General features: G+C 34.4%; 3 protein-coding genes across 10 annotated transcripts; all 3 read left to right on the top strand.

Moving 5' to 3' along the window:
* Nucleotides 1-234: 234 nt before the first annotated feature.
* On the top strand, nt 235-2,642 carry LOC121776411 (protein ZINC INDUCED FACILITATOR-LIKE 1-like). The gene is made up of 13 exons (XM_042173588.1): nt 235-337; nt 427-529; nt 753-806; nt 1,011-1,073; nt 1,159-1,208; nt 1,292-1,367; nt 1,436-1,573; nt 1,640-1,813; nt 1,893-2,000; nt 2,086-2,130; nt 2,244-2,332; nt 2,416-2,459; nt 2,546-2,642. The coding sequence occupies exons 1-13, from the start codon at nt 246-248 to the stop codon at nt 2,635-2,637; spliced, it is 1,128 nt and encodes a 375-aa protein (XP_042029522.1). The 5' UTR covers nt 235-245; the 3' UTR covers nt 2,638-2,642.
* A 2,207-nt stretch (nt 2,643-4,849) lies between these two features.
* Nucleotides 4,850-20,442, top strand: LOC121776542 (exportin-7-like). Of its 5 annotated transcripts, none has more exons than XM_042173720.1 (30): nt 4,850-5,046; nt 5,247-5,323; nt 5,806-6,132; nt 6,375-6,535; nt 7,468-7,533; nt 7,752-7,869; nt 7,969-8,078; nt 8,271-8,366; nt 8,832-8,955; nt 10,278-10,345; nt 11,360-11,446; nt 11,613-11,765; nt 11,848-11,943; nt 12,039-12,098; nt 12,180-12,298; nt 12,391-12,478; nt 13,295-13,399; nt 13,487-13,591; nt 13,670-13,722; nt 13,808-13,871; nt 13,970-14,104; nt 15,007-15,119; nt 15,201-15,294; nt 16,517-16,736; nt 17,504-17,634; nt 17,908-18,054; nt 18,593-18,721; nt 19,320-19,418; nt 19,523-19,561; nt 19,756-20,442. In XM_042173720.1, the coding sequence occupies exons 3-30, from the start codon at nt 5,892-5,894 to the stop codon at nt 19,891-19,893; spliced, it is 3,159 nt and encodes a 1,052-aa protein (XP_042029654.1). In that variant the 5' UTR covers nt 4,850-5,046; nt 5,247-5,323; nt 5,806-5,891; the 3' UTR covers nt 19,894-20,442. The 5 variants fall into 5 exon arrangements, with proteins under 5 accessions (XP_042029654.1, XP_042029653.1, XP_042029655.1 ...); XM_042173719.1 differs by having other exon boundaries at nt 4,850-5,058; XM_042173721.1 differs by lacking the exon at nt 5,247-5,323.
* Nucleotides 20,443-21,863: 1,421 nt separating this feature from the next.
* Nucleotides 21,864-25,009, top strand: LOC121775793. 4 transcript variants are annotated; one of them, XM_042172849.1, is made up of 8 exons: nt 21,864-22,112; nt 22,666-22,695; nt 22,820-22,865; nt 23,226-23,321; nt 23,495-23,548; nt 23,615-23,680; nt 23,930-24,008; nt 24,746-25,009. In XM_042172849.1, the coding sequence occupies exons 1-8, from the start codon at nt 21,932-21,934 to the stop codon at nt 24,893-24,895; spliced, it is 702 nt and encodes a 233-aa protein (XP_042028783.1). In that variant the 5' UTR covers nt 21,864-21,931; the 3' UTR covers nt 24,896-25,009. The 4 variants fall into 4 exon arrangements, with proteins under 4 accessions (XP_042028783.1, XP_042028786.1, XP_042028784.1 ...); XM_042172852.1 differs by lacking the exon at nt 24,746-25,009 and adding an exon at nt 24,137-24,405; XM_042172850.1 differs by lacking the exon at nt 24,746-25,009 and adding an exon at nt 24,079-24,405.
* The last annotated feature ends 1,504 nt before the right edge of the window (nt 25,010-26,513 follow it).

Below are 26,513 nucleotides of genomic sequence, written 5' to 3'. Positions count from 1 at the left end.
ATTCCGACGCTTTATATGGTATATATTCTATACCATGGATGCTCCACTAATTTAATGAATACTCCATATCTACTTGTATTTATTTTGGCAGATAAGGGATTTCCACATTGCAAAAACAGAAGAAGATATTGGTTACTATGCCGGTTTTGTTGGTAGGCTAATAATTAATTATTATTCTCAACTAATTAAGTGAAGCATGGTACTATAATATTAGTAATTAATTTCATGAATTAGGGTCTTCATACATGCTTGGAAGAGCCATGACTTCTGCGTTGTGGGGAATAATTGCTGATAGATATGGTCGAAAACCTGTCATTATAATAGGCTGTGCCACTGTGTTAGTACTACTAAATCATTTTCATTAATTAACTAATGTTAGCTTTATTTATTTCGGCATCCAAATAATTGAATAATAATTACTTGCAGGGTTGTTTTCAACACTCTGTTTGGGCTTAGTATAAATTATTGGATGGCCATTACAACCAGGTTTCTCCTTGGAAGTTTGAATGGCTTACTTGGACCAATAAAGGTACTTCTTTTTCCCCCACAAGCAACTTAACTTATGCACCACTACTACAAAGCAAATGCACAAGCACAACAATATAATCTTGTTTTTGCCCTCTTTTAAAAAAAATATACATTTTCTACATTTTTATTTGGTTACATAGAATTTTCTTATGCAGTATTGAAGAGTCCATTCAATTCAATATATACATATTTTTTTTTCTATTATGTGTATGTATGAGGTGCAGGCATATGCATGTGAAACAGTTTCTGAAGAATACCAATCTCTTGCATTGTCTGTGGTAAGCCCCTTCATTTTAATTCAATGTTAGTACTCCACTTTACTATTGTTATAGGCAGACAATAGTTACAAATTTGTTTTCAAAATCTCCAATAAATACAAAGGCTTATTTTAAGAATTATAATTGGTTAATGTTTGGTTGTAGTTCTATAATTAAATATGTAGTCCAATTCATTGGTGAAAAATGAAGTTAAAATTTTTGTAGGTGAGTGCATCATGGGGCACAGGGTTAGTTATTGGATCAGCTTTGGGAGGCTTTCTTGCTCAGGTATACATACATATGTTTGTTAATTGTTTTCACTTTTCATATATCACCACCACCAATTAATAGCTATTTATTCTTTGGATCTAAGCCTGCAGACAAATACCCTGGAATATTCACACAAGATTCTATTTTTGCAAGGTGTGGTATTACTCTTTCACGTGCATAACTGCATCAGCATACTAGTACTATTAATTAACATGTTTTTATAAACTCTACTACAGATTCCCATATTTGCTGCCCTGTCTCATAATCTCAACATTTGCAGCCATTGTAACCATTGCTTGTTTCTGGATCCCGGTATCTCTCCTTCTCTCTTTTTTATCAAACAAGATGTTGCTAGTTTTCATTTCAAGTATACATGGCAGGAAAGCCTACACACTCACAAGCAAAAGAAAAGTGATGTTTTGGAGGAAAGAAAAAAGAGCCTCTTCAAAAACTGGCCACTTATGTCATCCATCATTGTGTATTGCATTTTCAACCTTCATGATATGGCTTACACTGAGGCAAGTTATGCAGCTCCTTTATTCGCCTTTCAGCTGCGCGGCTAACTCCTTCTCGTGCATCAACAGATATTCTCGCTGTGGGCCGAGAGCCACACAAGAATTGGCGGCCTCGGATACACAACCAAGGATGTTGGAACAGTTCTCACAATCTCAGGCTTAGGCCTTCTCATCTTCCAATCTTCACTCTATCCGGTAGTGGAGCAAATCATGGGCCCCGTCCTGGTTTCCCGAGTTCTAGGAGTATGATCTTTGAAACTTAACCATATATATAGTGAACAAATTAGCAGGCTTATTTACTAAATGTTGAAATCATGTGCAGATGATTTCAATTCCTCTGTTAACAAGTTACCACTACATAGCCATGCTGTCCGGGATCACGCTGGCCGTAGTGTTGAATGCCGCGTCTCTACTGAAGAATGTCCTCTCGGTACGTAATAGTCTAGCTATGTACTATAACATGTGAATGAGCTAGAGTTGGATTTTGATCCTTGTGTTTGTTGAACTCGAAGCAGATCTCAATTGACACGGGGCTTTTCATACTACAGAATAGAGCAGTGGTAATCCTCGATCCATTCGTATTCGTGCTTAGTTTTGCACAAATTGTGTTTGTCTGTGGGGACAGCTGTCAATCTCAGAGTCAGGTCGTTATTAGATCTGATAAATGTGACAGGACCAAGACCAGAGAGGAGCAGCAAATGGTGTAGCCATGACACTCATGTCATTCTTCAAAGCCTTTGGTTCAGCAGGGGGAGGAGCCTTGTGAGTTTCTATTAAAATTACTATAAAAAATAAATGTTTAACTAATTAATTTCTTACATGTGTAACTAATTCTATTAATGCAGATTTTCTTGGGCTGAAAAACGTCAAGGTGCTGTTTTTCTTCCAGGTATATAATAGTACTACATTTGATCTACATTTTAATTATTTGAAGATGAATGGTTAGTGTAAAAAAGGTTAATTATGGTAATGCAGGAGATCAAATGGTATTCTTAATCCTCAATGTGATTGAGGCGATTGCAGTTCTGCTAACATTCAAGCCATTTTTGGTGGAACGGACCAGATGAGAGTCTCCATCGAGTTAATATCCGAATGTGATACATAATAGTTGGCCTGAATTCGAATGGGTTGATCTGATTGACATTAAAAGTAAAATAATATTGATATTTGATCACCAACTTTCCATCTACTTATTCTATTAATTAGAAATTCAAGTAATATTCTATTAATTAGAAATTCAAATAATTGTCATATTACAAAAACTTTTCTGAATGTTCACTCCGATATAAAATTGATAAGAATTTAAAAGCTAAAGAAAATGAGAAAAAAAAGCCGATTTGCCTAATTTTAAGGTGAAATAAAGCTTCCTTCATACTCAACGATAGCCGAAGTTGCCGGCAGCTCCAAACGAGCGATGAATTTCCGAGAACGACAATCATACACAATCCTTTCCGCCACAAAATCAAACCCCATAATCACGCTCCTTGAAAACCTCAAAATCATCACTCCTCCAAATACTCATATTCTCAATCAAACATTGTCTCACATTTATCATAAGAGTCCACTTGCTCACTTCCTTCAACTCTCGACTCATAAACTTTCATCATCCCATTGTATAAACCAAATAAAACAAAAGAGCATTAATCCTTTGCTAGAATCTCATGGTCTTCGAAAAACAAAGCTGCTTGATCACATGTCCGAAACACTTCATTCTTCACATCAAAACTTAGTATAACAAAACACTGAGGGTCTCCGCGCTGCTTGCCAGTGCACAAAGGAGCCTTTCTTGCACAACGACCTTATGGGGCTATAGATGAACAATAATAGTTTATCAATAGCCAACTCTCTCCAAGAATTCATCCTTTTCGAATACAGGTGGGCTTGGAGAATGTGGCGTGCGCTGCAGTCCAGCAAATGCACCACTTTGTAATCTTCGTTGAAACTAACACCGACATGGTGTTTATGAAAGGGTCTGTATTCTCAAGAGTGGATAGGGAGTGGTAGAATCTTGAATTCACGATTGCATATCCATAAGGATGGACAACTTTTATCTGAAAAACTGTTTATGCAAATTAGACCCTTAACCGCCCCAGCTACCTTTAAACCCTCATACGGATTATCCATCAGTATGTGCTCCGGCAACGGCAAGTCACGTGATTCTAATGACTCTCAGTTGTCTAGAAGCTTTGTTGATAGTCTCAACTATGTTCCATTATAAAGAAAAGTTAATTGTAGAGATGTTGCATCAGCTTTTTCGTCGTTGTTGTTTCTGTTATGTAGCTCTGATGAAGAATCGATAACCACACCAGAATTTGTAGACAGTTTTGAATTTCAAGAGGGATCGAACAGGAAGATGCAAGAGTATATCGAACACCACATCGCTGTTCATTGCAAGCAATGCATCTGAATATTGGATGAAGTTGTTGGAATTATGGCTCTTGTTGTAGGTGATCAATCATCAATGTATCAAGAGATATTATAGGGTTAGGGCTACGGTTTTTTTTCAATATTTTAGTTAGGTTTTTATTTATTGTATATGGTTGTTAGAAGTTATGATGAATGTAATTTTGGGTAATTTAATGATCGCTATTTATATCAGATTATTTTTTTCTAGGAGTATTTATTTAAGCAATGCGTATAGTTGACAAAAGATTTTGTCAAAAGAATTTTAATTTTACTTTTATATATCAATCAATTTTATAATAAAATGTGAATGAAATTAGTTAGTGGAATATAAGGTTCATTATAAAAAAAATAATAAAAAGGAAAAATGTCAATTAATTAGGGACGAACTAAAAGGAAATTAGTGTCAATTAATTAGGGTGAAGCTTAAGAGACAAAGAAAACGGTGGGGACAAATGAATTACTAATCTTCTACTAATGCATATATGATGTTATAGTTGAATGCCAAGATTCGATTCAGAGTAAATAGTACCATAATATTATAGAGTAATTAACAACTACAAATATCAACTTAAAAAAATCAAACAATTCAATTTTACGAAAATAAATCTATAAAGTCGATCATTAATATTTCCAATAATTATTTTACACCCGACAAAATTATTCTCCTATATTATTATGCTTTTAATTGATTCTTATTTTGAATCCAATTACATTCTTCAACTCTAGGTATGAAGATCATCAGGAATCTCGATACAGCTACATCTTAATCTATTTTAATTATTTAATTATATTGACAATAGTAAATAGTAAAAAAGTAACTAAGCAGTAATTAGTGAATTTTATATCAATTGGTTTATGGTTTCAACTCGAGTCTGCGTGATTTTGACTCTGATCTGTTTTGCACACCTTTTGTAGGCTTCTCTCTTTCTCACAAATTCAATACAGTTATTCTCTACTTTTTATTTCCCAAAAGATAAATATATTGGAAATAATCGCTTAGGATTCCAAGGATTTATTCGGCTCCGATCGCTGATAAATTCCTTTTCTCCAGTTGAGCTGATAACTTCGAGGTTCTTCCGCAAGTAATTTTTCATTTTTCTTTCGTGTATTATACGAAACTGAAGAATTTACAGTGGGTTTAATCAATTTGTAATCAATTAGTAATATGTATGAGCTGAATGTGCGTCTACGATTGATTTTTGCCTTTACATTGATCAAGCTCCAATTGATTTAATTTTTTTTTGTTATTTGTTGTTGGTTTTGTTGTCAGGGTTTGAGATGCTGAACAGCTATTGGCTGATTTTACTGGAGCTCTTATGATATCTGTGATAGCTGTATTTCATCCTTGTTAGGGGTTTTTTCTTTTTTCTTTTTTTACGGTTTATTATGTAGGGGATTTTTCTCCAAGGGAGAGAGAACATCTTTTGTATCTTTGTTATTGTGGATAAATATGTAACATTTGGATTTGTATTCTTTATGTGGCCTATTTTCATATTCACGTTTTGCATGCCGAACGATTTATTCTGCAATGGTATGCCATTTGATGCAAAGGGTACAGTGGCTCTGTTACTGCAGTTCGATATGCTGTATGAGAGCATTGTTGCGATGCCGTCTTGTGGAACTTAGTTAGATAGCTTTGTTGCATTTCCTGACTTAGTGTTGTATGTGCCTAAGTCGATCTCGTTTCTTATGCATAAGTTCATCTACTGTTTGATCTGTTCTCTTGATTGGTTTCCCCTGTTCATGTGTATCGTTATCTTTCACGACCACCTAACCACTGACAATGTGTATGTATTTTAACGCATTTCTGTATGTGGAACATTTTGTAGACTGATATTGGATTGGATGAGTGCTGGTCCTTGATCTGCTGGGCCTGGGATTTGTAGAAGGGCATTTTGGTGTGGATTTAGTGTCAATGGAGAGCTTAGCGCAGCTGGAACTGTTGTGTGAAAGACTTTATAACTCACAAGACTCAACAGAAAGGACACATGCTGAGAATACTCTGAAATGCTTTTCCACAAATATTGATTATATTTCACAGTGTCAGTATATTCTGGACAATGCTTTGACCCCTTATGCGTTGATGCTGGCCAGTTCAAGCTTGTTGAAGCAAGTGACTGAGCATAGTCTATCGTTGCAGCTTCGCCTTGATATCCGTAAATATATCCAACTTACATATTATGTTTGGCATGTTAAATGAATTTATTCTGTTGCTGTCTGTCTCAATTGGTCTGAAATGTTAGCAAGTCATCGTAACATTATGACAATTTTGACAATCAAGTTCCGAACTACAACTTTTTCATCACAGAATTGATTGCCTCTTTTAGGTATTTGATATTGTTATCACCACCATCTTCATTATGCAATCTAAATTCTTTGGCTTTAACTGTCTATGAAGGAAATTATCTTGTAAACTATCTGGCAAACAGAGGTCCTGAGCTGCAGCCCTTTGTCATCGGATCTTTAGTTCAACTTTTGTGTCGACTTACCAAATTTGGATGGTTCGATGATGATAGATTTAGAGATGTGGCCAAAGAATCAATTAACTTTTTGAGCCAGGTATTTTATTGTGTCCGATAAAATTATGTTATGACTTATGATGATGCAGATTCGTCTTTAGATTTGCTACATGCATCTTTAAGTTCTTGACCTCTGCATCTCCAATATGTGTGTTCTGTTAAGTTTGCAGTAAAGACATTCATTATGAGACAACAAAGTGCTTTAGTAAGTGGTTAAGTTACTTTTGTAGTAATTGATGAATTAACTATTGGTGCCAGTTTATTTCACTAGAACTTGTTTTATTTTTTCATTTAGTTGTTTGAAAGATACTGAAGAGTGTAATATGACCACATTAGTTGAACTTTATGACATTATTTGATCGAGCATATGGTTAATATGAACTGATTAGCTAATTTAAGGCACTGTATTAGAAGCTAAGTACATTACGAAGGTCATAATACAACCTTCATCTTTGCTTATACCTCTCCTAACAAGATATCTGAGAGGATCTTGAGGTGGGGACTTGAGTGTTCTACCCTAATGTTAATCAAACATGACTTTAAAACTAGAAGTGGGAACATTTTCCTAAATAGATTCAGGATTTCTTAGCTAAATGATAATGGTGAAGTACATGTCATGAGATGTATACTATATGAATATGAGTATTATTATATGCAGCTCGTTTTACCATTTTAGTTCTTATCTTGTTTCTCTGTCGTAAGCTCTCTAATTTGTTTTATAACCTCTTTAGTTAATTTTGAAGCACAATCACATATGCATAATTTAGACTCCCCTCTCTTTGTACCAGCTGTCCATTTATATAATTATAATGTCTCCATACCATTGTCCATTTTGAATGTCTCATATTAATCTTTATGGAATATGCAAATTCAACCTTCAGTATATCTTTGTTTTACTCTAGCATGTCACATTTAAAGCACTTGGTTATCCATGTTGTGGGCATTACATCTGATGGATTCTATGTTTGTCAGGCCACATCAGATCATTACGCTATTGGTTTAAAAATATTAAATCAACTTGTTTGTGAGATGAATCAGGTTTGTCTTTCTTAACACTTTTCTTAGTTTTGCGAAGTATATAAAAGTAAAATATGGGAGAAAGGAGTATTACTTGTGCCTCGTTACCCAATATACACATACTGTGTAAATGTTTCTTATTCTGTCAGTATGATAGACCTTCAATGACTTCTTCCTTTTCCTTAAAACTCTTTGCATGCTCGAATCTCATGTGGATCTTATATTCCTTGTACCCTCAGGCCAATCCTGGGTTGCCTTCATCACATCATCGAAGGGTGGCTTGTTCCTTCAGGGATCAATGCCTTTTCCAAATCTTCCAAATATCCTTAACTTCATTACATCAACTTAAAAATGATGGTATAGCACTGGCTGAACAAGCTGTTTCTATAATGTTGGTAATATATTGATTTTCCTCAGCTCGATTGAAACTAATATACTAATTTGTAATACTTGCAGCCAATAACCGGTTGCAAGAGTTGGCTCTCTCACTGTCATTAAAGTGTCTTTCTTTTGATTTTGTTGGGACATCGATTGATGAAAGCTCTGAAGAGTTTGGGACTGTCCAGGTACATGTTTGAAGATAAAAGATAGAACTGATACTTTGCTTGCATGACCTTTAAACCTACTACCATTGTCAAGGATGTGTTATTCAAGTATATGTTTTATTTATATAACATTAGAACAATATATCGTGTAAATATGACACCCAGGGATTGTTTTTGCAAGGTTTATTCTTTTGACTGAGTTTAATTCCACAGATTCCATCTTCTTGGAAACCTATATTAGAGGAATCTTCAACATTACAGATATACTTTGATTACTATGCACTCACAAAGCCCCCCATCTCCAAGGAGGTTAGTTTGCCAATTTCTTCATTTGTGAGCTATACTCTCCTGAAGGCCTCACAATTATATTTCTCCTTTGAGTTCTGTATTCAATGTAATGTTTGGTCAAGATGCGATAACAAGTGTTAAAGTTATACCAGAATAGATTTCCTTTGGTAACCAAAATTGTGTCTATTGTATGTGTTATTGAGCAGGCGCATTTAGATATCTTCTCATACATATGCACATGCACACAACTGTTGTTTTGGAACATTGGATTATTCTTTGTTACTAATATTAACTTGTAGGAATTATTTTGGGCTTCCATTTGTTGGGTTGCCATTCACTTTTCTGCTTTTGCTTATAGTAGTTTATAAATCATGTATTTTTCTTTCTTTCTGATTTGACACCCTGAGCTCAGTTTGTTTCCTCAAAATTTTTGTTTGTTTTTTAGTGTTCATTTTCTACTCATATTTATCTCCTGTTAATTTCCAGTCACTGGAGTGCTTGGTCCGATTAGCTTCTGTTAGACGTTCTCTGTTTACCAATGATGCTGCACGTTCCAAGTTCTTGGACCATCTAATGTCAGGAACCAAAGAAATTTTAAGAACTGGGCAAGGTTTGTAAACTAATGTCATCTTTAAGCGTTTTTCTTATATAATTTTACAGTTCTCTTTCATCTTTGATATTTTGTGCATTTGGTTATTTGATTTGAGTACAGGTAACATTTTTGTAGTTGTACTCAGTTTAAACTATTCTGCTAATATTCCTTTCAAGTTAGTGAACTGTGCTCAGATTTTAAAATGAGGTGTTTATTATAAATTCGTTAAATTGGGAAGGTGAACTCTTAGACCTTTATGCTATCATGTTTACTGCCTACAATGGATTCATTTCATACTATAATGAGGACTTTTGGTATCTTGTCTAGTTTAAGATCTAAAATGGTGACAGCATTTCTATTGTTGTAGCTCTGAATAACTTACGAGGTGAAAAAGTCCTTGATAACCTTTATCATTGTTTGCGGACACATTATACCCGATTTTTCTCTTGTAAGATTGTGAATGTGATTTGTTCTCATTTCAGTATGAAGTGTTGTGATGCATTGGTAATTCCAGCTATTGGCATTGCTAGATGATATTTCTCTAAACATTGGTCTTACATCGTGATGTTATAGAATATGTACTTTCTATTTTACTCACAAGCTAAGTTTTTGTATTCTACTTTAATAACACCTTATATTATGCTGCTTACAAAGAATTTCAATACTGGGCCACTTTTATGTCCAATATTTTTGACTTCTAAGATATTTGTCTGAAATTTATTTTCTGTTGGATTCATTGTGTTGTTCCACATATCAGCCAGCAGGAACTGTCACTTTTCCATGAGACTGGTGCATGCGCCATCCTTATGTCAGACTTAATATCAGAAATGCAAATCTCATGCCATTGTTTAGGATAGATGTGGGTTTGCTCATGTGATTAGAAACTTCATCTAGGTTATTCTGGCGCTAGGAATGTTTTGTTTGAAAGAGTGGAACGACCTTACATATTGGTGAAATACACAGGAATTATACTAGGAAGATTATATTTTGTGCTTACTCTTCTTTATTGTGCGTTTTCCTTCCATGAGATTTTCTAAGTAGGCCATAAGATTTAAGACTTCATCTAGGTAATTCTGGCGCTAGGAATGTTTATTAAGTTTTTTGTTTTGTTTGAAAGGGTGGAACGACCTTCTATATTGGTGAAATACACTTGAATTATGTTAGGAAGAATATATTTTGTGCTTATACCCTTCCTTATTGTGTGCTTTTCTTCCATAACAAATTTTCTTATTGTTACTTCTGCTAGTACTTTGATTCCTATCTTTCTTCATGAAATGCTGTTCAGCATTTCAGATAGCCCTATCGTTCCACATTTGAATGTTTGCTGAATTTGAAATTAGGTCTTGCTGACCATGATAATTACCATGAATTTTGTCGCCTTCTTGGAAGATTCAGAGTTAATTATCAGGTATTGTTATATTTCACCTGATCGTGGCTTAACGCGACTAGTTTTGCTCAGTCATTGAGTTCCTTATGCACATATAGCTAATTGGTTTGTGCTCTCAACTCCCTTTGGTTTAATATCAGACTAAAGTCCAAAATTGGTCATCTACATTTGTCTGAAAAAACTTTTTGGTCCTACATATCAAGTGTGCTAATTAATAGTTTCGTCAAATTTAACTATCAACTGGGTTTTGACCAGATTATTGAGTTAATTATCATTCTAATTAACTATTGTAAATTTAAGTATTTTTATCTTTTTAATTAGAATGGTAATTAACTCATAAATCTGATTAATTAGAATGATATTAAACTCAATAATTTAGTCAAAACGCGATTGACTGTTAATTTTTTTATGGAACTGTTAATTTTTTTACGGAACTGTTAATTATGGATCAAAACATACCGTCTGGGATGATGGGATCAAAAAGCTAACACACTTAATGTGTAGGAGCAAAAAGTTTTTTTGGGCAAATGCAGAAAACCAATTTTGGACTATAGTCTAAAATAATGAATCATATCACTCTCATGCATTTAGCAATAACTTAAGAGCTTTTCATGTTGTTGGTTGATGAATTAAGTTTAAGTTTGACTATCCATTGAAATCGAATCCCATATAACTTTTTTTTTACCTTTAGGGACCAGTTTTTTAGCACACTTAAACAACGTTTAAGAATTAGAATGTTTCTGATTATCACTTCAGGAAAAATTTACAACAAACTGTAAGATCATGTTATTAGTTAACAAGTTTGAGTTCATGAGAAAAATAAACTGTGCAAATTTCATGATTTTAGAAGCAATTAGAACCCTTTCTTTTATTACAAAAGTTTTGGTTTCTTATAAAAGAACGAAGGAGAAAAGAGTGCATCTCACTGGCACATGCAATTGAATATGTACCAAGAGCGTAATTATTTTCGTATGTTGTACTTGGTTTTCTTTTTCTCATCGGAACTTTCTGTTTTCACTCTCTATTCTACTGCAGTTGTCTGAGCTTGTGACAATGGAAGGATATGGAGATTGGATACGCTTAGTTGCAGAGTTTACATCAAAATCTCTGTTGTCCTGGCAGGTCTTGAATGTTGTTCATTAATTTCTTGTAATTTTGTGTTGATAACTTGATTTAACTTAAAACAGAGCTTCTTTGGCTGTTTATCTCTGACTTGTTGCAACTAGGTTATATAACAGAATGGTAGGGATATTGGTGTTAGAAACTTAAATATTTTGTTGCTTTTCAGTGGGCCAGTAGCAGTGTCTACTACCTTTTAGGGCTATGGTCTAGGTTGGTGAGTTCTGTACCCTACTTGAAGGGTGATGCACCAAGTTTGCTTGACGAATTTGTGCCCAAAATTACTGAAGGTTTCATCACTTCACGATTGGATTCTGCTCAGGTTTGGATCTTAACTAAAATCAGTCTGAGTTTCAGAATAGTCTGGTATTGTAGATTTTATGTGTTTCTCCTTGTTATTTTAGACAGGCTTACCTGACGATATTTCAGAGCATCCACTTGACAATGTTGACCTCCTTCAAGATCAGCTTGATTGTTTTCCATATCTCTGCAGATTCCAGGTTGAATGTGATTATTGATTGAGTTATCACGTTCTTTAGTTTTTTAATTACATTGTGTTTTTTTTGTACCTTACCTTGGAAGTTTCTTGTTTCAGTATGAAAACAGCAGCTTGTTCATTATCAAGATCATGGAGCCTGTTTTGCAAATTTATGTGGTATGTTGAATTTGTATTAAATGTTGTATATTGGGCTTTTGGGCACTAACTTACCGGGTGAAAATATTTCCTCTTTAATAGGAAAGAGCGCAGGTACAAGGTGGTGATAATACTGAACTTTCTGTGGTTGAAGCCAAGCTGGCTTGGATTGTACATATAATTGCTGCTATTTTAAAAATAAAGCAATCTGTAGGTTGCAGGTAATCTTGTTTCTTGGCCTCTTACAATATCTTCAGCAGCTTGGTTTCTTTCGTATTGCTGTTAACCATGTAGAGGCGTGTATGACTTACAGTGCTGAATCACAAGAAGTAATCGATGCAGAACTTGCAGCTCATGTTTTGCGATTAGTAAACGTTGCTGACAGTGGATTACATAATCAGGTATGACCAGAAGTGCATTAGTTATCAATTATTCCCTAGATGTATGAGTTCTTTGATGTTTTTTCTGTGTCGCTTTTGTATTGATTTTGACTTGTTAAAGTGAATAAGGTTGGATATCGGTGTGAGTGGAAATTCGTATGAAATTCATCTCCAGAGATCAGTTTTGAAAGCTTTTTATTTATATATTTGGCTTCAAAGTTTCCAATAAATCTGATATAATTCCGAAACACTATATACCTGACATAAAACCCTTGATCTCGTACAATTGAATTAATGAGTGATGGAGAATATTCACCAAAAACACTCCAATACTGCATGAGTGAACATTTAATGGCTTATTAAATAGTGAGGCACTCTTTTAGGTTTGTGTTATAGTACATCTTGATAGAGGGCAGATTATAATGGGTCACTATTTGTGAACCATGTGAGTCATTTGGCTGGAAAGCAACCAATCTTTGAAGACACGGCGTTTGAGGATGTGTAGAATGGGTTGAAGATCTCAGTAACAACATTGGATTTGGGAAAAGAATTAAAGGATTTCTCTGATTGCTAGGGATTGGAGTTTAATGTTTCTTATAAAATGATTTGGTGGACTTTTTATCCCTATTTACTTACAACATCATATTTCTATTCTATAAACTGTTGTTACTTGAAATAGTAATCGAAAAAGTGAAAGCGTAAGTCGAAAACATTATGTTCATTTCAATGTATACTATTGGAAGACCGGAAAGCATAAATCGGTGTCTTCACTTTGTTGAGCCATCTCATTTTTTGGGATGATACTGAAGCACACTTCTGTACTTTTGTATTTGGCAGAGATACAGTGAATTAAGCAAGCAAAGACTAGATCGGGCAATACTCACGTTTTTCCAGAATTTCAGGAAATCATATGTGGGTGATCAAGCTATGCACTCATCAAAGGTAAACAAGTATTTTTTTGCTCGCAAGGAATCATCACTCCTGTCCGGTAATGTTTATAAGTGTCAGAGGCTCTCTGGTTTGTTGCAGCAGTTGTATGCCCGATTGTCTGAACTCATTGGGCTTAATGATCATCTGTTGCTGTTGGACTTTTTTGTTCGAAAAATTGCTACAAACCTCAAGTGTTATACAGAGGTAGTCTTTCGATGTTTGGTCTTGCTTTTGTTTCTGGAATTTTTTTCATTCTACATCTCAGTTATTTTGTCATTACAGAGCGAAGAGGTCATCGATCAAACCTTGAGTCTGTTCTTGGAGCTGGCATCTGGGTATGTTTGCTTGTTCAGGATTTCAAAAATGTGATTAGTTACAAGTTCTTCATATTCTAAGCACATCTATTTTGTTTTGTTGTAGTTATATGACTGGAAAGCTATTACTCAAGCTGGACACAATCAAGTTCATTGTAGCTAATCACACTGTAAGACCTTGTTGTTTTGTTTATTGAAAAGCTTCTAATGTATGCCTTTTTCTGTTATACCCTCACTTACAACATCTTTTGTTCATTTATAAATTTAGAGGGAGCATTTCCCTTTTCTGGAAGAGTACAGATGCTCTAGGAGCAGGACAACGTTCTACTACACTATTGGGTGGTTGATATTCCTGGAAGACAGTACCTCCCTCTTTAAGTCTTCAATGGATCCTCTGCTTCAAGTATACTGAACTACTTCTTCCTCTATCTTATGTTTTACGTAACCCCACTTCCCTGATATGCACTTGGTGATATATGTTTGGTATTTGTGACTCGAGGTCTACCTAACGACTCTAAACATAGTTGTTCCCACACCTTCGTCCTCTATCTTATCCTTGAAGTCTCATATATGTTTATTATGTATTTGTTCAAGTATGTTGGCACGGGTGTTAAGATATTTATATTTGTGAATTCAACTTATAACTTTTTTTATATTATTATACAGAAGGAAATAATTTAAAATATCATGATAAGATAACTTGTCATCTTTCTTGAAAATGACAATATCATTATCAGATAAACAACGTGATAATTAACTATGTTGCACACTATGTATTTACATAACTCTAGTTTATTTCTGTCCTTGAAACAAGTTTGTGGGAGGATGCAACGCTCTATGTATAAGATTAAAGCTATTTTGCCATGTATTATTTTTATTCATACATATACATTTGCAGATTTATTGGTCCGAAGATGTTATATTATTTGAAGAGTGCTGATTTCTTTTTGCAAAAACATGCCTTTAAATACAAAAAACATGACTATAAATACTTTTTTTTAAAAGCATGTAATATTCTACTTTTCCATGCCTAAACCCTTCTTGGTTCATAAACTTCAGTCAATTAAGGCAAATGTAGAAAACAAGCAGACTGATCAGTCGAATTTATTTAAATTAGTCTTCTTTGAGAACAATATTTGATTCACATGAAATAAACTTTGAGGGCATCTGCAGAGAATTACAAGATATATGGAATTCTTGTTATGATTTCTTATCGCATCACTTAGCTTGGCAGATTCAACGCTTTCAAGGTTTTCATAGTATTATTATTGATGGTCACTGATTGATATTTTTAATATCATATAGGTATTTATTAGTTTGGAATCAACCCCGGAGACTATGTTTCGAACCGATTCTGTGAAATATGCTCTAATTGGGTTGATGAGAGATCTGAGGGGGATAGCTATGGCCACAAATAGGTTGGTATAGTTGACTGTAAATAACACATGTTCATGTATTTTACCTTAGCTCTTGTAAACTCCTCTCTGTTTTTCTTTCAGCCGCAGGACTTATGGGCTTCTCTTTGACTGGATTTATCCAGCTCACATGCCAATTCTGTTAAGAGGGATCTCACACTGGGCTGACACACCGGAGGTTGGTTTATAAAGATAGTCCTTCAAAAGTGTTATGTTTCTCACACTCTATATTGAATGGAAGCTGTTGATATTTTTCAATTTGTTTAGCGAACTGGATACTTAGGCATATTAAGTTAGAGGTAGTCTAGCACAGCATGTAGGATAAAAGTATATGACAATGGTAAGAAGTGCATTAACTAGTAGAAAATGCTTTGATGTAGAAAATGAGAAACAATCACTGGAACCTAGTTGAACTATGCTGCAACTGTTTCTGCCTAGTAAGTTTCAATCAGTTGCATTATATGGTCAAAAAATTTTAGAAGGGGACTTAGGGGAGAGAAGTTCATGCAGGTTTGTGGGGGTAGGTCGATGAAAGTACAATTCTGAGACTAACTTTTACTGTTGCAGAGAGCTTCATGCTGAAATTTTCTGAGTGACTCTACAATGTCACTTATACCTGACAATTGGCTTGTTGGTTAATGTATAGGATGTAACAATCTGACATATATTGAAATGTCGAAGCTTGTTGGTTAATGTGTAGGATATAACATGATGCTTAAAGATTGAACAGACACCACATGTTACTGAGATTAATCCCTACAAATGTATATGAAAGGTGATGAAAAGATGTGCCTTTGGATATGGGGGTACTCCTGGTTTTGGGAGCTTGTTTCCCAGGAAACATAGTTATGTTCCGGACATGAACTAGTGACTGTTTTTTTTGGGGGGGAATGGGGAATCAGATTCCTGAAAGTGACATGTGATCGTTAACATGCCCTGCATTCTAGGACATTAGGCCTTTGTGATGCTCGCATGTGAAGCTCTGGTGATGCATTTGTGTTGGGGGTGGTAAGGCTGACACCACCCTTGTGTGACCTAGTTATGACCTTATTGAAAGATCAATTAACAATTCTATAAGCATAATCTGCCAAACAGAGGAAAGTCTACATGTATATTCATTACCCGCAATATCTATTATTTTGGCTACCATAATCAAAGTAATTGCCTTTCAAATTCTTCCTTCAACATTCCTTTTCTTTCCATAAAATGTCAAGTATGTGCCGAGCCATTCGTCCCCCTGCTGAGAGGCTGAGAGGGAAAAGGAAACAACCACAACTGTTTTATCATTGCTTTTCTGATACCATTTTAAAAAAGAAAAGACTGTTTGTGTAATGTTCAATGTTAATTTATTTCATATTTTCATTGCATGTACAAAATTTGACTTGGAAATTTGTGTGTAGGTGACAACACCATTGCTGAAATTCATGGCCGAATTCGTGTTAAACAAAACTCAGCGTTTGACTTTTGATATCTCATCTCCAAATGGTATACTTCTTTTCAGAGAAGTTAGCAAATTGCTTGTTGCATACGGAACAAGAATTTTATCTGTTCCAAGTACTAGTGACATATATGGCTTCAAATACAAGGGAATGTGGATTTCCTTAACGATTCTTTCACGAGGTAAGTCTGTAACTTTATGCTTCGAAATATCAAACTGGAGTTTTGTTCTGTACTCTATCGTCTTTGTGAGCAAGTTATCTTTTTCTTATTATTTTATGAGTTTATTTTATGTTACTAGGGTTCAAAAAATTTAACGAGTCTCGGGTCTCTTGACTGATGGTTTTAAAGTTTATCATTTAAAATAGTAGTATTAGAGTCTATTCCATTTAAAAAGGTTGTGTGTTTAAAAATCAACACGAACTTCTATAAAAAATCTTGGGCTTTAGCTGCATAAGTATTGGAGCTATAACAAATATAAGGCTGTGGATGAATCTCAATACCACCTTGTTGCAAAAAAATGAGGCTTTAATTAAAGCTAAATAAATAATCCATTTGCATGTGAGGATGCATTTTAAACTACTCTGTAAAGTTTCTTTCTACTCTTGAATTATGTTTCTTCATAGTATCGGCCTAAAGCTCTCTGTATGGTTGTTAGATGAGATATCACCAGCAGTTGAAACAACATAATTAAAAAGAACTTAGCTTTTCCTTTTTCACTGGGACTTGAACATGCACGCATGCAACTTAGGACATGCTACTAGAATTAAAATAATCTGCATTCATATGTTCATCCCCTGACGTTTGATTTCGTTGAATGTAACAAATATGGCACATAAGAAAATTTGACGTTCCCAAATGGCTCACATCCTGGATACTGAAATATTCCTATATATGTGATTATGATTTCTATCTTATTTTTCCTTTGAATTTATAAATCAAAATTACAGCGCTTGCTGGGAATTATGTCAACTTTGGGGTGTTTGAACTATATGGTGATAGAGCACTAGCTGACGCACTTGATATTGCTCTCAAGATGACACTGTCAATTCCACTGGCAGACATTTTGGCTTACAGGAAGGTTTGCTAATACTTCACTCTTTTCTGAATAGTCCTTTGCTATGGTTATTTCAGTTTCTTTGTAAGCCCATCAAATATCAATCGTGTGTTGATTTTTTTTTCTTTTTGGTTTCATTATAATGCTAACTCTTCTCGTTATGCATTTAAAAGAGAGTGAAACCAGTGATTGAGTTGAGGTCTCCCCAAAAATGAGAGTTTTTGTCTTGTAGTTTCATACCAGACCTTTTCATGATCATAAAATGAGGATGTTATATTAACTTTCTATGTTTGGCAGTTAACAAGGGCGTACTTTGTATTTGTGGAGGTTCTATTTAACAACCATCTTCTCTTTGTACTGAGTCTTGATACTCACACCTTCATGCACATTGTTGGCTCACTTGAGTCCGGACTCAAAGGTCTAGATGCTGGTATATCATCTCAGGTTCGTGAGATCAACCATCCCTTAATTGTATTTTAACTCATTACTCTACCAAAAAACTGGCTGTCGATCTCTTTTAGCATGCTAAATTTAAACATAGGATGATGCTATTTTCTTCTGCTGTTGCAGTCCACGAATATTGATGTGGCGTTAGTTTTTGAACTTATATTGACCTTGATGGTTAAGTAGATTCATGTTCAGCTTTAAATGCACCTTTACTTTCATGAATTGTTCTCCATAAACACGGGGTAGCTTGTAGATCTAGAATGATAAATCTTAAAAAATCTCTTATTTTATGAGCACTACGCAGGACATGAATAGGTTTTGTACTTAATTGAGTTTGCACTCACTATAACTCACATCATTCCCTCTCTGCGTCATGATTTTTGATACATCCTTGAGTACACTAGCTCCATTTTACTAATGACAATCTGAGGGTAGTAGCCATAGATTATACTGCAGATGCTTCGGTTACAATTTCATGACCTATGATTCTTGCATTGGTCAGGCTGAATGAATGTTTTAACTTTTTTGGTGGCAGTGTGCATCTGCAGTAGATAATTTGGCTGCCTTTTATTTTAATAACATCACCATGGGGGAGGCTCCCACATCACCAGCTGCAGTTAATCTTGCCAGACACATTGTCGAGTGTCCAGCACTGCTCCCTGAAGTAAGTTTTGGATACTTAAATTAGTATACGCTTTTGGTTTAGGTTTAGGTTATGACATTTCCACATCTATTACTACCTTCGCCCATTAAAATAGAAACTTTCTGAACTTTCTATTTTAGGAAGTGGACCCCACAACACTAATTCCACTACTTTTTCTCTTCCTCTCTCTTGCTTTACCCATTTTTCTCTCCCTCTCTCTTACTCTACCAATTCTTCTATCTTACTTTACTAACTGTGCATTAAAACCGTGTTGTTTAAATGTTTCTATTTTTCAACGACAGAGGTAGTATGGATCTAGGTTATCTGCTTCAGTAAATACTTTCTCCTAGTTAATCTTAACTTTACTAACCTAAAGTTGGGGCCAGATGGGTGACTCCCTACTTGACGAAATGGTTGAGACTATCAGAAAAAATTGCAAAATGCCTCAATCAAGTACTATAAAATTGATGTTTTAGTTATACGAGCTTTTAGCAAACGTATTGAGTCTTTGAACTAGTCTATAGTATTCTAACTGTTCTCTGTGAACTGAACTTGTAGGATTTTTCCTTAAACCAGATTTCAATATCTTATCCTAACATCAAAGCTAAATTTTTCCCAGATACTGAAAACTCTCTTTGAGATTGTTCTGTTTGAGGATTGCAGCAACCAGTGGAGTCTCAGTCGGCCAATGTTAAGCTTGATTCTTATAAATGAGCAGGTGGTTTTATTTGGCTTTAATTCTTTAATGTTTAGATTTTTCACTACATAATGTTTCAATATTAACAATACGGCTATTGATTGATGGGCTATGCATGCATGCAGATGTTTACGGACTTGAAAGCTCATATTTTGGCTTCTCAGGTAAGCCCTTTATCTATTTCTTACAACTTAGGGTTATTAAAAGCTTTTCTAGCTCAATTATCTAAATCTTCAGCCACAATTGAAAATATCTTTTGTATTTATTGGCAACATATAGCTTACCTTATGCTCAGTAGATTGCACATCAATTAGATTTGTATGTGTAAGCATGCTGATCTCATTTCCTTCAATTGCAGCCGGCCGATCAGCATCAGCGCCTTGCATCCTGTTTTGATAAACTAATGGTTGATATAACCCGAAGCTTGGATTCAAAGAACAGAGACAAGTTTACGCAGAATTTGACCGTATTTAGGCATGACTTCCGTGTCAAATAGCACCTTTCCTCTGTGGGCAATATCGTTCGTGTTGGAATTAAGACACCTCCATGTGGTGTCCCAACCTCTCTTATCGGGTGTGTTACCAAGCCTTGTTTTTGCGTAAGGGAGGCTTCTGAAGCATGTCATCGGTGAAAGAAGGGGAAGTCCCTCTCTCTACATTAGAATCAGATATTTTTCATGATTGGGGCTTTGCTAAGTAGTAGTAGTAGTTCTTGCCTTTTCTGATCCAGGGTTAAATTTATACAAATACATATAATATGGAGAGAGGCATGTTAGATATGCCGTAGGTGGTGTAATTTTGTGTTGTATAGATAGAGGTTTAATGTCTCAATTTCATCGTTGCATCGTGTGCATGCAATCTGATTCTTTAATTTATGGGGATTAGAAACTATAGGTTATATCGGTTGTATAAAGCTCCTCCCCCTTTTTGTTATATCTATTGCCGGTTTCCTCTATGATTAGAATTTGCAGTTTCAACGTTTCTTGACATCATATTGTATTGATTTCTATTACTACTAATGTATTGCAACAAGAAAATTCAAGCAACACTAAGGTTCTACCACTTATTTTTCATTATTAACTTAATATTTCTTCTTTCTTTTTTTCTTCACACTAGATTTTCGTTTTGCAATAATGCGAGCAAGAGACACTAACATATTTTTAGCACTTCTTGATTCATCCTGGTGTAAAATGTCCCAGATCCATTTTACATTTATACCTCAATTATTTACTCTTCGGCCAAAGTGGCAATATATAGTGTCACAAATTAAAAGGAACTACTATTCTAAAGTTACAAACACTAATCTAAAATTTCCATTTCATCAGAAGTTGCATACGCGTTTATTAAGAGAATCTCTAATTTTATTTAATTATACTCCCTCCGTCACCATTAATTGGTATATCAATTTTTTTTGTCGGTCTCCAATTCATTGATATTCTTACTTTTTATTTATTTGGTAATGGATATTATATTATATTAATTCATTCCAATTATATTTTATTATAAAATTAATATTCCTCAGTCCCAACTAAATTTGAGTCAGTATATTTCTTTTAGGAGGGTCATCTTCTATTAGATTTCAAAATGAGTGGATGAGATTAAATCTTACGAATTTCAATAAATAGTAGTAAGATCGTCATTCTATTATCATATCATAATTTTTGTGTATTTTTTATATCAACATAGTGTATTACAAATATCAACATAAGTACACGAAAATATCAACACAGTTTTATTGAGATTTTACATGCATTATGTTGAGATTTTACATGCATTATATTGAGATTTTACCTACATTATATTGAGATTTTTGGATGTATTTGTTGATAAAAATCTGTTTATCAACATATACCAAAACTGAAATAAAAATCATCAAATTCTATCATCCGAACGTCGTCGGAACATATGCAATTGAGATCTCGTTAGAATCCTAATAAAATTACCTTTAAATTGATATATTTTTTGCGAAAAAATAATTTAAATCTAGCGAGTTACGTAAATTTAAAGTTTTGGGATAATTTTAATAAGAACAAATAGACATTAATACCGTTTAATTTTATTTAATAATTATTTAAATTTAAAATATAATCTACTAGGCATTATATCAACCACTAGATCTCCTAATCCAATGCTTAAAAATTGATCTTAATTTTAGATTGCTAATTAGTTAGTAATTGAGCACATCCCTCTTTGGGATGTTCCAACTAAGTTGAGTCATTTTAAAAAAACAAAACATCCAATAACTTTTTTATCTTTCCTATTTTATTCATTTCTCTTACTTCATTCATATCCGAATAGTAGTCTCATTTCTTTCCGGCATGAGTTTTAAGAAATGTTAACAAAATTTAGTGGAAAAAAGTTTTTAAATAATATGTGAATGGGATAAGATAATGAAATGGGAGCCTTTTTACGTAATATGAATTGGGACTCTATTCACGTAGTAGAATGTATTTTTCTAACACAATTTCTTAATTAATTCATGGTTTCAGTTTCTTCGAAAATGAGCATACATAAAAGCAATTGAACATCTGATTCATGGTTTCAGTTTCTTCAAAAATGAGCATCTCCTTGTCGTTAAATCCTGTTACTTGTGCTGTAGTCCACTTCCGTCCTCCGCCTCAAATGCCGCTCTTCTCCGCCGCTCGATTTGCCGGAATTCCTTTTTCCACCAAAACCTATCTGCTTCGCTTATGCTCTACTACTTCCACCAACGCTGGTATCACTCTATTTATTTTACTTTCGATTCGTTGCAAAATACCTAATCCTAATATTACTCGAAGAATTGCTTTTCTTTTTGAAGAAATTTTACATCGCATTGCAAATTTTGAAAAATTCGAAATTGCAGTTTGGTGTGAACTTTAGCTAACTCTTCTAATTTGATTATTATTTGTCTTTTTCTCGGCATGCAAGGGTTTGCTAAAATTAAATAAATCATTTCCTGGATGGCTTATGTCCAGTTGCAATGATGTTTTTGTGTCAATCTGTTGAACAAAAAGATTTGGTCTAATTTGATTGCTTCTAGTTTGATCTCGGTTAATTTGATTTCCCGAGGTTTACTCCGGTGAGTCCAGTTTTTCTCTGTTAATGAAATAGACTGCAGTATTTTATAATTTATTGTAGGATGTATGGTGCCCTTTTTTATTCATATTGGAATCTGAAGTTCTATAATCTGCTAACTGCTGCTGCTTTATTCTTGGGTATATCTTTATCTTTGCTGCTTGTTTACATATTCATCCTGTTGGTGCATTGATAGAGACCATGCTCTTCAGGTTATGACGGCGGTTCTGTGGAGAAGCAAGGTATTAACAGATGATTGATTATCAACAAACTTTGTACAGCATGTTGTGATATTATAACTGCTTACGATAAGCTACATTACTGCTCAATCTGTTGCTGAGAATTTTCCAATTATGTCTGTTTTAGGTTCGAATGGAAAGGACGATACTTCTCAAGCTGCCTCATCAAATGAGTACTTTCTACCGGCCGTGCAAAGTTTTAGTTCTTATTGATGCCTAAATTCTAATTTTGGACCATGCCAACATACTTGCATCTTTCCTTGAAAATTATATTTTTGCATTTGTTCCTGTATTTTTGCCAATTTCTGTACTACATCGACAAAATTTCCTATTTAATCAATTTAAGTACATCAATGCGCTGGCCGCTGATTTAACATTAAGGAAAGACCCTTGTGGAGATTGTTTACTCTGCCATCAAACCTTGATTTTTTTTCTTGGAGTGGCTCTGTTTGCTACTATGATAAGTTTACTTGGCAAGAATATTATCTTATTTTCTGATGTTGATTTTTTTTTATGTTTGTTGAGCTTTTCAGGATATTAGTCAGATTGAAGAGATATGGTATCTCCGGAATTTTGTCCTATGGCTTGCTAAATACTGCTTACTACCTTACTACTTTCCTGGTCGTCTGGTGAGTTATTTACCTTAACATATAAAATATGAAGTCAACCTTTATTCTTTTATCAGCTGATCATTAAATATCAATTCATATGTTTGGCCTTAATTGATACCATGACCTTACAATTGCTGTTCTTTGATCTGCCACACTGCTCTGAAACTCTGATTTTCTCACCGAACTGACAGGTTTTATGTCGCTCCTGCTCCTGCGAAAATGGGTTATTTGGCAGCTGCGGAAAGGTTAGATAGGCTTTCAATTGTTTGTTTGTGGTTCCTAGTTTATTTAGAATTTACTCTTATTTGCAGGTTTCTTAAGGTGATGGCTATGGTGTGGGCAGGAAGCCAAGTAACCAAGCTCATACGAGCTGGAGGGTGAGCTGCCCAACCATATTTTTAACATCCCTTAGGGGTTAGTTACAGTTTGTCAGAGTTTCATGGTTGTTCTTGCTTTTCTTTGTTCATCCAAATTACATGAATAACCAAGTTATGGCTTCTCCGTTATAGTTATTTCACATTTATGCATTTCTTTATGTCATTGAATGGAGTAGATGTTGGATGAGCTCGTAATGACTAATGAGAATACTCGTGGGCAAGATGTAAACATGAGTCTCTCTGTGGCAGGGCGCTGGCGCTTGCACCATTCGTGGATAGGGGTTTATCGTGGTTCACTAACAAGATGGGATTTGAAACGCAAGGGAAGGTAGGCCAACGAGAATTCTGTTGATGTTATTACCTGCTCTCTGATCCCAATATCGTGATGATTTTTGAAGGCATTTGTGGTGATAGCTGGCTTTTGCTTTGGTTTGGCTTTCTTGATGTTTGTTATAGTGACCTTACTTTGGGCATAAATCTCCTGTCGTGTGGCGGGTGGTTACTACACACAACCGAACAGGAAGCCATTCACGGCGACGCCTTACAACCGTTGCCTGTTAGCATTTTTGCAACTGTTTTCTCGTGCTGTCCCTTTGTTTTGTTAAATTTAGCATTCTTTCTCAGCATTTTCCCCTTCTTCTTGAAGAATTTTTGGTCTGATGGTATAGTTGTTATCTTGTGTAAAAAAAATTTACTTCGATAAACTTACAAATTCAAGTTCAAAATTGTTCTTTGAAATAAACGAAAGAAAAAAAAAAAACTGTTTAGTTGCGTAAGTTGAGCAAAATGTGTCTAGCACAACGAATATTTCGTCATGAGGCAACACCAATTTAAATATCCAAAATGATTCAAAAACTGAATTAAATCGAACTGAAACATCCAAAAATTTAAATATTAAATCGAACTGAACAAAAACAAATGATATGTATAGGGGGCAAATATACACCTTTAACTATGCATTTTCTACGCAGCATATAAATTTGCTAGGAAAATTGTATGAATAAAAGTTGAAAATTTTGTTTATCTTCGCAATTTCAACAAGAGATGAACCTACCACCTCGCCAGGTAGCTTGGGCACAGTGTCACGGGGCAGGAGCTCTCACCCGACCAAGTGATTCGAGCCACCTGATCGTGTACAAGGCGCATGAGGTGAAATCTTATCCATTTTTATGTATTTTTCGTCTCTCTTTATTGAGTTTTCTCTCTATCTTTTAGAACAATTCACTTGGTTGGTTGGTTCATGGTTGTATATATTATGTTCATCGATGAATGTAAATGTATGCTTTTTAGCTTGTTATGTTGCTACCATAGTGGAACCTATTTAGGTTATCTCCTTGGTGAAAGTTGATTTTGGGTCAAAGGTTTCAAGTGGGTATCCTTTTTAGAGTCGGTGTGCTGAAAATACATATTTTCAAGTCGCACGGTTGTTTATATATGATAAACTCCAAACTCACTTGAACCCGGTTTGAGAATTGAAGAAGTAGTATAAGTGTATTATTTCTGCTCATTCATTAAATGCCAAGAATTTATGTCTTGGAGTTTGGCCTGCAAATTTAATCCGCGGGTTTCGGGTATATCCAACCCCGGCCCAATACCCGAAGGGTTTTGGGTACCCGACACCCGAAATTATGGGTTCGGGTACGAGTTTGGGTAGTTAATGTTAGAATTTTTCGGATTTAGGGTACCCGAAACCCGTATTAGGGTACCTAATTAATACCCGATTAATTATGTATTTGTGATAAATATTTTTATTTAGTATATGTTGCTTTGACATTTTATTGTTCTATTATTTCGACTTTAATACTTCTTTACATTCGTGTTATGTTCATGTTGCATTATTTATATTCTTACTTGTTATCTTTTGAAAATATATAGTTATGCTTTCTCCATTTTATTTGCATGTTCATTTAATGTCTTAAAAAATTATTTTAATATCTTTTATGTTTCAAGTTATACCAAAAGTTTTTTTATTTTGAAATTAAGTAGTGTCTATTTGTCTAATTCTATTTTATATAGAGAAAGCTAAAACATTAGAAATTTAGAATTGAAGTTTAGACTTTTAATAATAGTCAATAAATAGTAGTATTGTGTTATTTTTAATAATTTCTATTCGCATCACAATATAATTTATATAAAAGAAAATTTTGAAATATAATAATTTCGGGTTTATGGGTACCGATTAGTTGGGTTCGGGTACCCGCATCGAGTATTAGGGTACCCGAATTCACATACGAGTTAGGTATTGGGTATGATATTTTTGAGATTTCGGGTTCGGGTACCCGAATTTTCCGATTTGGGTACCCGCGGGTACCCGAATTTGCAGGGCTACTTGGAGTAAAGAAGTCTAGATCTTCTGCATTGCATTCTTTACTTTTTCTCCACATCTCTCTTAATATACCTATTTTTTCTTACTTTGTCAATTTCTCATTAAAACATGTGCCGTTCATAAATGAGACTATTTTTTATGGACGGAGGGAGTATTATAGTCTCACGTCTATAATCAATTAGTACTATATTTTTTTCCAATTTTTTTATCAGTCTACAAAATTGAGTATGTTCTACTTTTTAGTAATTCAATTTAATTAATAATATTCCAACTATTTTTTTCCTTAATTCTAATCTATCTATTTTTATATTTAAATTTGTATCATATACTAATAAAACTATTGCTGATGAACGAATGAATATAATCATAACATAATATATCAATATTATTAGAAAACAAAAGGTTATGAGAGGATAATTGTACCGCGTACCTTATTACAACGCGGCTCATCACTGATAAAAATCTTAATTTTATCATTAATTAAAACTGGCTGTCATAATTTCATTC

This window comes from Salvia splendens, chromosome 18, assembly GCF_004379255.2.
Source record: "Salvia splendens isolate huo1 chromosome 18, SspV2, whole genome shotgun sequence".
NCBI lineage: Eukaryota > Viridiplantae > Streptophyta > Magnoliopsida > Lamiales > Lamiaceae > Salvia > Salvia splendens.
This window is presented reverse-complemented; position numbering and strand designations above follow the sequence as displayed.

What these genes read in the sequence shown, in the direction of transcription:
- LOC121776411 (XM_042173588.1), top strand. Translation starts at nt 246, where the DNA reads ATGCTTGGAAGAGCCATGACTTCTGCGTTGTGGGGAATAATTGCTGAT. An exon ending in GCTTACTTGGACCAATAAAG is followed by an intron (nt 530 to 752) that starts GTACTTCTTTTT and finishes TATGAGGTGCAG; the next exon opens with GCATATGCATGTGAAACAGT. An exon ending in ATGATATGGCTTACACTGAG is followed by an intron (nt 1,574 to 1,639) that starts GCAAGTTATGCA and finishes GTGCATCAACAG; the next exon opens with ATATTCTCGCTGTGGGCCGA.
- LOC121776542 (XM_042173721.1), top strand. Translation starts at nt 5,892, where the DNA reads ATGGAGAGCTTAGCGCAGCTGGAACTGTTGTGTGAAAGACTTTATAAC. An exon ending in AGCCCCCCATCTCCAAGGAG is followed by an intron (nt 8,367 to 8,831) that starts GTTAGTTTGCCA and finishes GTTAATTTCCAG; the next exon opens with TCACTGGAGTGCTTGGTCCG. An exon ending in AATCTCTGTTGTCCTGGCAG is followed by an intron (nt 11,447 to 11,612) that starts GTCTTGAATGTT and finishes GTTGCTTTTCAG; the next exon opens with TGGGCCAGTAGCAGTGTCTA.
- LOC121775793 (XM_042172849.1), top strand. Translation starts at nt 21,932, where the DNA reads ATGGTTTCAGTTTCTTCAAAAATGAGCATCTCCTTGTCGTTAAATCCT. An exon ending in ACTACTTTCCTGGTCGTCTG is followed by an intron (nt 23,322 to 23,494) that starts GTGAGTTATTTA and finishes CCGAACTGACAG; the next exon opens with GTTTTATGTCGCTCCTGCTC. An exon ending in AAGCTCATACGAGCTGGAGG is followed by an intron (nt 23,681 to 23,929) that starts GTGAGCTGCCCA and finishes TCTCTGTGGCAG; the next exon opens with GGCGCTGGCGCTTGCACCAT.